Genomic DNA, 12932 nt, shown 5'->3' with positions numbered 1-12932 from the left:
ACTCTATTGGATTCGGATCGAATGTGCCTCCAATGTCAACGCGGCGAGTTTATTTATGGCTGAAGAGGCAAGTCTGGAGGCGCTCAGCGGCGCCGGGCAGCTGAACCATATGATGGGACAAAATGTGTTCTATAATGTGTGAAATACACGCACCTGTCCTCCTACACACGATCTGCGATCTGTGATGCTTTATATCTCTGTGCTGCCAGAAAACCCGAGGACACGCGGACCGTTGCAGTTGCACGTGTTTGGAAAAGAAGAGCCACCAAAGCGATGGAAATCTAAAGAGAGTTTCTACAACCGAAAAGAAGAAGAAATCAAGCGGTCCACGTATTGCCAATGTGACAGTGATGTCAACGTTTATACTTTCCTCCCGGAGGTGATTTCTTTGTAAAAAAGCGAACCAAGTTTCCAGCGTTTGCGAAGATGACGATGGCCGCGAACAGCATTCTCTTCATTCTCATCCTCTCTCTTGCGAGTAAGTTGAATAATTGTAGCCGTTACAAAATGTCTGTTAAGTAGGCCTAATAAAGTTCCGTAAATGCTTTTATTTGTTTTCAAATAGCCTGTATGACAGTGGTTTTTAACCCTTTTCATATCAAGGGCCATTGTTTATTCGGCATTTGAGCCACGGATTCACCATTTGATGAGATTTAGCCCCTCAGACCCAAAACTTATTAGCTATGTCATCTACATAATCTAATTGTGTAGACTTCTTGTAAATTAAGTAATGTATATGTTTAACAGTAATGTAACTCAAGGGTCCATTTGGTTTCATTTTACGCTCCCAAGAGTTACAGATCTATAAAGGTCCATTTGGTCACCAACTCTCCATCATTTAGCTGGGGGGACCACCTGGAACCCCCTCAAGGACCACTGGTGGTCCCCGGACCACTGGTTTAGAACCACTGCCCTATGATTTGACATGTTTTTTGTGTGCGTATTACAGGCGAGGAGCTGTATTTGTGACAAACTAGATGTTACGTGTCTGTCTCAACTTAGAGAGCGCGCTTCATCTCCACTGCTTTCACAGGGCTGTGAACAAGCAGCAGGCTGGTAATAATGCTCTGTCCATGGTCCTGAAAAGCACATCTGTCGCCTGTGTGTCAGGGTATAGGGTTCATACATTTAAACCCTCTGCTTTAGGCCATGTTAGTGCCTCTGGAGTTTCATGATCAGGAATATATTATACCGTTGAGAATGAGACTAAATTATGACTTTATGTAAATGCAGAAACTTAACTTAGAAACTGAACTTCAGTGCCCACACACACACGCACGCACGCGCACAGCCGCACACACACACACACACACACACACACGCACGCACGCACGCACGCACGCACGCACGCACGCACGCACGCACGCACGCACGCACACACACACACACACACACACACACACACACACACACACACACACACACACACACACACACACACACACACACACACACACACACGCACACACACGCTTGAGTTGTCCTGTGTATACTATTTTAAATGAGACAAAGCCACATGCCACATCAGATGGCCTCTCAATAATTTACAGGTAGCCTTATGGTCTCTCCCTACCTGACCTTGCTGAAACTACCTAAAAACTTAGTATAAATCATTTTGGTGTGACCTCCATTTGTGTCACAAAAGGAAGATATACATGCCACCATACATACATACATACAGTAGGCTACACACACACACACACACACACACACACACACACACACACACACACACACACACACACACACACACACACACACACACACACACACACACACACACACACACTGTACATAAAGTCCATCTTTGTACTGGTCACAGTATTAATTCAGGGGGGTCTTCTTCTTATTATTTTTTTTTAAGTGACATAATTCTCTCATTTACATTTGGCCTATTGGTCACAGTGAAACATGAAAGAAATGAAAAGACTGTGAAAGATTTGTGTGAAGATCATGATCTGTGTGAAGCTCATGATCAAACATCTCAGCACATGTCCACACATACCTTTCCCTGTCTGTCTGTCTTTTTGTCTGTCTCTCACTCTGAGTCTTCACTCATCTTTGTCGTGATTCAAAACAGGGGTTGCGCACATCCAGTTCGTTACTGGTGCTGGACACAAAGTGACAGTTCAAAAGAATAAAAGTCTGCACAACAGCATTGCTCCTAAGTGTTTAGTTCACTTTAAAACACAGATAGAATTACATGACACAACGTTGTACCGTGTAATTATTTCTGTGTTTTAAAGTGAACTAAATACTTAGGGGCAATGCTGTTGCGCAGACTTTTATTCATGATTACAAACAGCCTCGAAGACAAAGCAGGGCTAATGACATACGTTTATTGTCTGGGAAAAACAGGTCCATTTGATGGAGACCACTTGTGACAGGCAACATATTCAACCATCACTCTACAGCATCCATCAGGGCACAGATCCATGTCTAAATTATTCAAATGTTGAAATGCACCTATAGGGCGCACTGAGCCCTCGCTCCCTACAGTATGTCGATGTTTGTGCGAATATGGTTTATGCGTTTTTGCGAGTTTGTTTGCACATCTAATAGTGAGTGTATTCGTGTTTGGGTGTGTGTGCCCACACTCACAGGCAGTGGTGTGTAAAGTAACTAAGTACATTTACTCAAGTACTGTACTTAAGTACAATTTTGAGGTACTTTTACTTTACTGGAGTATTTCTTATTTTCAGTACTTTTATTTCTACTCCACTACACTACAGAGGCAAATATTGTACTTTTAATCCACTACAATTATTTGAAACCTTTAGTTACTAGTTACTTTGCAGATTATGACATTATAAAACATACATTAACCACTTTAGTCCTATTTTATACCTATGCTATTTGAAAATAGCCCATCTACAAGCTCAACGTTGTGAGCTTGTAGATCTTCAAACATTTTAGTACTTTTACTTTTGGTACTTGAAGTATATTTTGATACCAATACTTTTGTACTTTTACTCAAGTCAATTTTGAATTCCGTTCTTTTACTTGTAACAGAGTACTTCTACACTGCAGTATTCATACTTTGACTTAAGTAAAACATTTGAGTACTTTTTCCACCACTGTCACAGTGTGCATTATGGGGGCTGCCTTTGCAACATTCATGTCCTTGACATTTAGCGGCATAATACTTTCACTTTAGGCTAACATGCACTCAGAAATGTGACAGCACAAGAGGACCAAAAATATGCCAATGCTATTATTACACATGCTGTATTTCCTCAGCGTCTCCCAGTCGCTACGGTACTTGCTCTCCGCGCACACACAGTCATCATGACACTCAGTGATCAGGCAATAAATACACGTCACGCTGCCCCCGAGGCCGCCTGTAATGACATGGAGGAGTGCTGAAAGGTACTTAACTCTTGCGTTAACCTTCACTTAAACATACATACATCTCTCCGTCGCACATGCAGCTTACACATCAGACATGCAGGCAATACACACACACACACACACACACACACACACACACACACACACACACACACACACACACACACACACACACACACACACACACACACACACACACACAGCCGCTCATGCAATGTGAGGAACAGTAGGTGATGTAAATGGCCGTTAAGGTTAACTTTGCATCACTGGGCCTCTCAGCTCTGGGTTAACCATGTGAAAATAACAACACTAACAGCTGAGAGCATGATGGGGCAAAGTTATTTTAAATGATACAGCAGGCCTGAGCAACACATCGCTTCGGGAGTCCGTCATGGCAATCCATGAGTGGGTTCTGTTTGCTCCTTTGGCTGAAAACCTTGCAGTAACAAGAGAGGCAATGCAAACACACACGCATTGTGTAGACTCTACAGTACGCTTGTATGTTTGCATTGCCTCTCTTGCATCATGAGTACAGTGTAGAGTACATGATGCACATTACACACAATCTCTCTCTTTGGCGCTCTCTCTCTCTCTCTCTGTCTCCTTCTTTATGCCTCTCTTGCTCTCTGTCTCTCTTGTACACAAATGCGGCATCATAAATCCCCACACACTTTGAGAAGAGTGCATGATGGTCAGCATAAATGTCCTTGCCTGTTTTTGGCTGGTTGACAGTCAGCCTATTCGTTGTGGCCTATTCATGGTCACATTAGGATTTTGCCTCTCTCTCTCTCTCTCTCTCTCTCTCTCTCTCTCTGTCTCTCTATTGTCTCCCCCCTCCCTCCCCCTCCAGTGTGTTGACATTTCCGTCTCTGGTGTTACCTCTGGAGGGGAATGCATGTCGACCCACTTCAGCTCATGCTCCTCCAACAGATGAAGCAAGCCGCTAGCTGATATGGCATTTGCTTTCTTTTCCCTCTGTTTTTCTTTTTTTTTTCTCCCCCTACTTTTTACTGTATTTGACAGAATGCTTTTGAAACAAAATAGCAAATGGGACAAGCAGTTGACACACACACACACACACAAACAAACACACACACACACACACACACACACACACACACACACACACACACACACACACACACACACACACACACACACAGACACACACACACACACACACACACACACACACACACACACACACACACACACACACACACACACACACACAGCATAAAAGATGCAAGACAAATCTATTTAAAAATCTATTAAACTGTGTGTGTGTGTGTGTGTGTGTGTGTGTGTGTGTGTGTGTTTCGTCCAGGCGGCGGGGCAGAGAATGCGGAGGAGAGGCTGGTAAATTATCTGCTGAGCCCTGAGCGTTACAACAAACTGATTAGACCTGCCGTTAATAAGAGCCAGGAGGTCACCATCTCCATCCAGGTGTCCCTGTCTCAGCTCATCAGTGTGGTAAGTACACCATCATCTTCTAGATTAAGATGCTCTGGGCTTGGACTCCAACAGATTGAAATAATATTGCTGTATAATCATTATGCCACAGTTATTTCTGATCTCACATTGCGATTGGCTGAGAGGCATTCTAATGAGTTCCAATATATCACAGTATAACACACTGAGGGCATCCACCACCTTGTTTACCTTACCTGTAACCTAGCAACGGCCCCCGCCAGCTGTAGTAGTCCTTTCTTCTGCTTGCTAATTATAAATATAACTGTGGTGTAATCGCATAATACTCTGGTGTGGTGATGTACTGTATATTGCACTCAGCCTTTGGTCCCGTGCTAATATCTCGTTTCATAGCACTCCGTCTCGTGCATTATTTTGTAATTGAAAAAAAAGAAGAAATTATAATAATAAATGATATCTACCCATAACAAATGTGCTACTGGCATATAATTCAGAATGTCAGCTATGTTTGATAACAAAATTATAATATTTGTACAGCGTTTTCCCCCCCTAAGTGCTTTACAATGCAGCATTACTTTTACACACACACGCACGCACGCACGCACGCACGCACACACACACACACACACACACACACACACACACACACACACAATTGGTTCTCAATTTGTATTAATATGTTTTAATCTCTAGTCTGCAGACCCACATTTAAAATAAGTTTGTCCCTTGGGACCACCAAGAGAACATTTGATAACGTTTGTCAAGATTTGCCAAAATTATTTGAAAATAGCTGGAAAATAAAATAGAGTTGAAGCGTTTACGTGTTTAAAAAACTTTTCATAACTTAGCGGGGGGCCCTTTGAAACCCCCTCGAGGACCCCTGTGGGTCCTTCAACCCACTTTGACAGCCAGTACAGTAACAGTGTCTTTCTCAAGGACACTTCTGCCTGATGCCAGGAGGAGTGGGGATCAAATGAGTAACCTCACGATATCCAGACAACCTCCCCACCCCACCCCACCCTTCTGAGCCATTGCTGCCCCCTATGGACATTCTGAGACACATTAATGAATTCCTAAAGGCTAATACAGGAGGAGGCTGGGGTGGAGGCGGAGGGCTGACAAGCTGGCAGGTGGTGATAGCAGGCTAATCAATGTTGATCATGGAAGAGTGAACAGCAGCCTGTTTAAAAGGACGGTTTAGTTCAGCTTTGGTTGTGGCCTTATCTGATTGGAGGGAATATGGACATGTGACTGTAACAACTTCGGTGCCTGTCTGAACTAAAGCTAATGCTTCATATACTGTAATTCACATGATATCCAGTGGCTATGGTGTACTTCATGTGTCTTGACTGGTTGCTTTTGGTGACTTGCAGAACGAGAGAGAACAGATCATGACTACCAACTTATGGCTGTGTCAGGTATGTCGTCACTGCTCTGTGTTGATACAATATTCATCAGTTAAAGGGATAGTTCACCCCCAAAATTATTATTTTTCCTATCGATTAGTCACCCTATGGAGACTTGAATTCATGGATATTGTTTTTGTTTTTGTCACATTCTTAAGACAATAATTTGCTGACTGGCAGCGGTTCCGGTAGAAGACATAAAGAGTCTCCTTTGTGTCTCCTACCGGAACCGCTGCCTATCTGTCCGCTGGTCATCAAATTATTGGCTTAGGAATGCGACAAAAACAAAAAAATAGCCATGAATTTAAGGCTCCATTGGGTGACTAATCGATAGAAAAAAAGGACCATATCATCTTTTTCCATATCTCTGTAGGCCAGTTCCATTGGTTTGTGCGTTTGTCTTTGTAATGAGGGGTTTATGCACTGCCACCATGCTAATAGCATCCCTCTCTATGTAGTTGTCGAAAGAATGCTCTTGCCGACACAGTCTGATCACGTCTGGCATTGATTGACATTCTCAGTCCCAAAAATGAACCCTCTTTACAAAATTGAGGTCAGCTGGGTCTGCTCAACATTTTTATTTGCAGTACTGTTTGGAAGCAGATGCATTTGTTTCTCCACTCAGTTATTCTGGGGTTTTCCTTTAATTTCTCACCATTTGTATGTCAACAAAAAGTCACCGAAATCATCTCCTCTCTATATCTCACTGTTGCTTTCCTTTTAACCTACTGTATATTCTGCAACAGTCTTGCACATACAGTACAGTACACACATACACATGAACGCATATAATAGCCTACACATAATCATAATATTGTTAGTTTAATGAAAGAAGCTCAACAAAAGTGTATCAATATAAATAATAGATGAATCATTATTTGTATTCTGTACATACTTTTAAGTGGCAGCATCAGCTACAGAGCGACATCCTCAGTGAATCCAGTTTTGAATCCATTTGTAACCCTCTTTAAGTTAACCACTTAAACCCCGATGACCAGGTTCCCTTGGGGATCTATACTTGGTGCCCTCATTTTTTCCCTCTATACCAAATCACTTAGCCAAAAATAGCTGATCTACAAGGTCACAAGAACGCATCGTGTTGTGACACGTTGCAAGCTTGTAGATCGGCTATTTTCGCAGAATGCTCAGCAATTTTTGCAGAATGTTCACCTATCATGACATGCCCAGAATAGGGAGGCTACAGTTAATTCATGTCGCGTGGCAGTGTCGCACGCCGAAAATAGCAGACCTACAAGCTCTCTTGTAGGTCAGCTATTTCGACAGCGTATGAATTGGGCTTAAGTGTTTGTGAACACTGTCTCTCCAGGAATGGAATGACTACAGGCTGAGGTGGGACCCAGACAAGTATGAAGGCATCAAAAAACTACGAATCCCATCCAAACACATCTGGCTTCCTGATATAGTGCTCTACAATAAGTAGGTTGGTGTGTTCGTGTGTGTGTGTGTGTGTGTGTGTGTGTGTGTGTGTGTGTGTGTGTGTGTGTGTGTGTGTGTGTGTGTGTGTGTGTGTGTGTGTGTGTGTGTGTGTGTGTGTGTGTGTGTGTGTGCGTGCGTGCGTGCCAAATTCATCATCACACCTAATAGAACCAAGTCTTCCAATCCTGTCTGAAACGTTATAATGTACGCTGAATAAGTTAACTGGATGAAATTCTTTCATTCCATTAAGAGGTTTCAGACACTCCCTTCCAAAACATAAGAGCTGAAATCATGCTGCTAAAATAAGCTTTGGTTTCTATGCTGAAGTTTTATTTAATTATGTGTGTGTAAAAAGTAATTATTTAATTTCATCTTTTATTATTATTATTTAGTTTTTGCACATATTACCTCACATTATCTGTCATTCAGACAGCTGAGGTGTTGAGGGATTAATGATTGGCTAATGAATGTTGGATAATCTGGCTTCATTATCAGCTCATCCCTTTGCAGGGGGAAGAATAATATCTGATTGTGGTAATACAGGCTAGGAACTATAGTGGGTCTTTGAAGTTGCCTCCAGGGTTAGCTGAGTTCAAATAAGTCTCTCACAGTATTTAACTGTTCTTCATTGTTAATGTTTGGACTGGCAGAGAGAGAGAGAGAGAGAGAGAGAGAGAGAGAGAGAGAGCAGGGGTGAGTGTTGATCAAATAGTAAGCCATTTAAAAATATATTTATATAAGACCGTGATTCAGCTATATTCTAGCCTCCCTTACTCTATGTGTACTGCTGCCAGCCACTTTCAACCCTACAGTATTAATGTAATTCATGTTAGCATGATCACCCCCCCCCCCCCCCCAAAAAAAAAAAACGTTTTCTTAATCCTAACAGTTATTTTTTTAAATATAAAATAAATATTTCCAAAAATGTAGTTCCAGGGCCCCCCCCAGAAGCAAAGATTTGATTCATAAATGTTCGCTTTGAAAATATATATATTGAAAGATTTGCACAAATTTTCACGATTCTTTAAAAATAACAGATCTACAAGACAGGGGCGGACTGGCCATTTGGCGTACCGGGCAAATGCACCCCCCCCCCCCCCCCCCCCCCCCCGGTGACAAAACGGCTAAATGCCAGGGCTGAATTTTGGTCCCAGTCCGGCCCTGCTTGTAGATCTGCTATTTTTGGATAGCCAAAGAAATCTAAAAATGACACTTCCTGGTCTTATTGGGTTAAAAGGACGGTTTAGTTCAGCTTTGGTTGTGTGGCCTTATCTGACGCTCTCTCACTCTCCCCCCGCCCCCAAACAGTGCAGACGGCGTGTACGAGGTGTCCTTCTACTGCAACGCCGTGGTCTCCAACACGGGGGACATCTTCTGGCTCCCGCCGGCCATCTACAAGTCGGCCTGCGCCATCGAGGTCCAGAACTTCCCCTTCGACCAGCAGAACTGCACGCTCAAGTTCCGCTCCTGGACCTACGACCACACCGAGCTGGACCTCATCCTCACCAGCGACTTCGCCAGCCGCGACGACTTCACGCCCAGCGGCGAGTGGGACATCGTGTCGCTGCCGGCGCGCAAGAACGAAGACCCCAACGACATCACCTACCTGGACATCACGTACGACTTTGTCATCAAGCGGAAGCCGCTGTTTTACACCATCAACCTCATCATCCCCTGTGTGCTCATCACGTCTCTGGCCATCCTGGTGTTTTACCTGCCGTCCGACTGCGGGGAGAAGATGACGCTGACTATTTCTGTGCTGCTGGCGCTGACTGTGTTCCTGTTGCTGATATCTAAGATCGTGCCGCCTACGTCTCTGGCTGTGCCACTTATAGGTTAGTCTAGGACTAGGTGTTCCTGACATGTAGGCCACATTTGTGAAAAAGCTTTTGGATATCAAACCAGTTGAGTTGAAGTTAAAGGGATAATTCACCCAAAAAATATATTTTTTTCCATTGAATTAGTCACCGCATGGAGACTTGAATTCATGGATATTTTTTTTATTTTTGTCGCAATCCTATGCCAATAATTTGATGACCAGCGGACCGGTAGGCAGTGGTTAAGGTACCGGAACCGGTAGGCAGCGGTTAAGGTACCAGAACCACTGCCGGTCATCAAATTATTGGTTTAGGAATGCGACAAAAAAAAAAAAACATATCCATGGGGTGACTAATCGATAGAAAAAAAGTCATTTTGGGGATGAACTATCCCTTTAAATTGAAACTGCAGGTCAAATTGAGAACAGACTTTGTGTCCTTAATTAAAATTTAGTGCAGTTTGTGGGTAGGGGTATATGGGGTGAATTTAACTCCCTAAAGGTTTGTAAATCAAGAATGTGTGTATGTTTGTGTATGTGTGTGTCAGCATGCTTACAAGTGTATTAACCCTCCCCTTCTGTCTCCCAGGGAAATACCTGATGTTCACCATGGTGCTCGTCACTTTCTCCATCGTGACCAGCGTGTGTGTCCTCAACGTGCACCACCGCTCCCCGTCCACCCACCGCATGCCCGACTGGGTCAAGCGTCTCTTCCTGGTGCGCCTCCCGGCCTTCCTCCTCATGAGGCGCCCGGGCTCCTCCAACGCCCGCGAGAGACTCCGCCGGAAGTACGCGGCGGGTCGCAACGCCGGTCCCACCGGCGGCGGCGAACGGAAGCAGTATTCCGAGATCAAACTGGGCAGCATCAGGACAGACACCGACTCCTTCTACGTGAACGAAGAGTCGGCCCGCAGGTGCGGCTGGAAGGTGGGCGATATCCCCGACGCCGGCGGGGGGATCCCGGACTTCCGGAGGCGCGTGGCCGTCCAGTGGGACGCGGACCTGGAGGAGGCGGTGGACGGAGTGAGATACATCGCCGAGCACATGAGGACGGAGGACGACGACGAATCGGTAAGGAAGGATGCAAATGGATGCTGAAAATAACCAGGAATCCAGGAAGATTAGCTGGAAGTGAAAGAATGAAGGACAGAGGCAAGGAAGAGTTATGGAAGTTATGGAATTATGGAAGGAAGACAGAAGAAAGGAAGGAAGTTAGAAGGAAATCATTGTTAATGGATGGAAGGAAGGAATGATTGAAGGAAGGACAGAAGAAGGGAAGGAAGGAAGGAAGGAAGGAAGGAAGCAATAAAGGAAGGAAGGATTGATAGAATTAATTATGGATGGAAGAACTGAAGCGATGAGGGGCTGATAAAATGAGTTGAGGGAGGCAGATAAGGATAAAGCTGTGAGCGGGAATGAAGAATGAGGGAGAATGTCGGACAAAAGAGGTTATCAGAGAGAGAATGGAAGAATAGTGACGTCCATCCCTTATATTAAATGATCCATATCTGCTGTCTTCATCTCATTCTGTCAATCATCTTTTCTCCTCTGAAAATATCAGGCTTCTTCAGTAAATAAATATTGTTCAGTGCAGAACACACCAACACATACGGATTTGAAATGCTTTATTTAACTTCCACTAATTCCTTAATAATCAAGCTGAGACTCATAATTGCCTTCACATTTTCAGGATTAGAATTAAATCTTATGTAATGTTCAGATCTTGCGTAAAAATAGTCATAGGCATACTTTCTCGACTGCAAGGCCTGGCTGATTATGAAGGTTTGTGTGTGTGTGTGTGTGTGTGTGTGTGTGTGTGTGTGTGCGCGTGCGTGCCCTTGCTGTTAGACTCGGCAAACCTTCTTTCCAGAATATCCAACACTTTTCATTTTATAATTCATCTCACATTTTCTTACTTGACAGCCGAAATAGCAGGCCTCTTAACATCCCAAATTGTTTGATCAAATGAACTAAATTATTCGAATTAATTAAGGATTAATCCCATCTACGTGCAGACTTGGGTGCCTGACCGTGACTACATCCCATGGCTCGTGGCAAGCATGCTAATAAACAGCTTGAATGTGGGAAAAGTGAAAAATCCTGCTTGGTCAGTAATGTTCAATGTCCGTGCACAGTTTCAGATCGATTGACCAACCCACTGAGGAGGAAAATAACTGGATGAGAATGGCCACGTAACTGTATGAATGTCCCTGTACGCCAATTGGTCATGATGTCACCCTTGCAACCAGCAACCAATAAAACCATGGCATGGACATCTGTCTGGGCTATGGGACCGTGACCGTGACTACAGATCCTATAGTCCATGGCTATAAATGCTAATAAACTGCTTACATTTGGGAAAAGTGAAAAATCTAACTGAGGGACGGACTGAGGGACGGACTGAGGACAGAGTGATAGACAGTTTTCTCCATTTTATTGTAGACCAGTCACAGACAAATGCAACTAAATCTATATCATTGTCTTAGAGCAGTGGTTTTCAACCTTTTTCATATCTAGGTCCATTATTTATTCAGCATTTGAGCCACGAACCATGCACCATTTGATGAGATTTAGACTCTCAGACCAAAAGCGTTGAATATTTAGTTTTTACATATTTTTTCCACAATTCCATGCTGTATTGATGTGGTACCATTAGGAGAGATAACAGGCAAACGTTGATCAAAATAACAATTCTTCTACATTCTCTAATTGTGTGACTTCTTGTAAATGACGTAATGCAGATGTTAACAATAATGTAACTCTTGAGAGCGTAAAATGAAACCAAATGGACCCGTGGAACCCCTTCAAGGACCACTGGTTGAGAACCACTGTGCAGATGAGTCCTAAAGGAGGTTTTGAAAGTAGCCCACAAAGCTTTGACAAAGCAGTCAGAGGCTATAATGTGTTGGCGCAGAGCAGGTGAAACATGGCCGCTCTCCTTAAACATCTGTTTCTACACACACCATTTACCCTTTTCTTTTTTTCCCAGCTCCCCAGCCCATAATAGTCTGACGTCTACCTCTCTCGGTTCCAGATCATAGAGGACTGGAAGTATGTCGCCATGGTGATAGACCGTCTGTTCCTATGGATCTTCATCCTGGTGTGTGTGGTGGGAACCCTGGGACTCTTCATGCAGCCGCTCTTCCAGAGCTACAACACGCCCACTGCCGACGACACTGAGTGAGTGATGCTCGCACGCCCGCCCGCCTGCCCCACGCCTGCACGCACGCCCGCACACACGCACGCACCCACTCACCCACACACACACACACATAGGGCTGTCACGATTACGAAGTTGATGATTAATTGTCCCACAAATAATTGCGATTAACGATTGTTAATGTGTGTTTTTGGCATTGAACATTAATTGTAACATATGAATAAAAACTGAATTTCTGTTTGCCTTTTACGCTTTGTAATCAAAAGATGCACAGGGCAGATATGACAAATAATTGAAATATACAAAGAAATTACTGACATATTTAATAATC

At 43.7% G+C, this 12932-nt stretch overlaps 1 protein-coding gene across 1 annotated transcript; it reads left to right on the top strand.

The window, feature by feature from the left end:
- Positions 1-385: 385 nt before the first annotated feature.
- LOC311062734 (neuronal acetylcholine receptor subunit beta-2-like) lies at positions 386-12625 on the top strand (the record flags this gene model as incomplete). The annotated part of the gene is made up of 7 exons (XM_084081950.1): positions 386-478; positions 4679-4824; positions 6156-6200; positions 7516-7625; positions 8934-9460; positions 10031-10512; positions 12476-12625. Exons 1-7 carry the CDS (start codon positions 427-429, stop codon positions 12623-12625), a joined length of 1512 nt encoding a protein of 503 aa, XP_083938076.1. The 5' UTR covers positions 386-426.
- Between the last annotated feature and the right edge of the window lie 307 nt (positions 12626-12932).

Source organism: Gymnoscopelus microlampas, assembly GCF_963454915.1.
Source record: "Gymnoscopelus microlampas genome assembly, chromosome: 2".
Taxonomy (NCBI): domain Eukaryota; kingdom Metazoa; phylum Chordata; class Actinopteri; order Myctophiformes; family Myctophidae; genus Gymnoscopelus; species Gymnoscopelus microlampas.
This window is presented reverse-complemented; position numbering and strand designations above follow the sequence as displayed.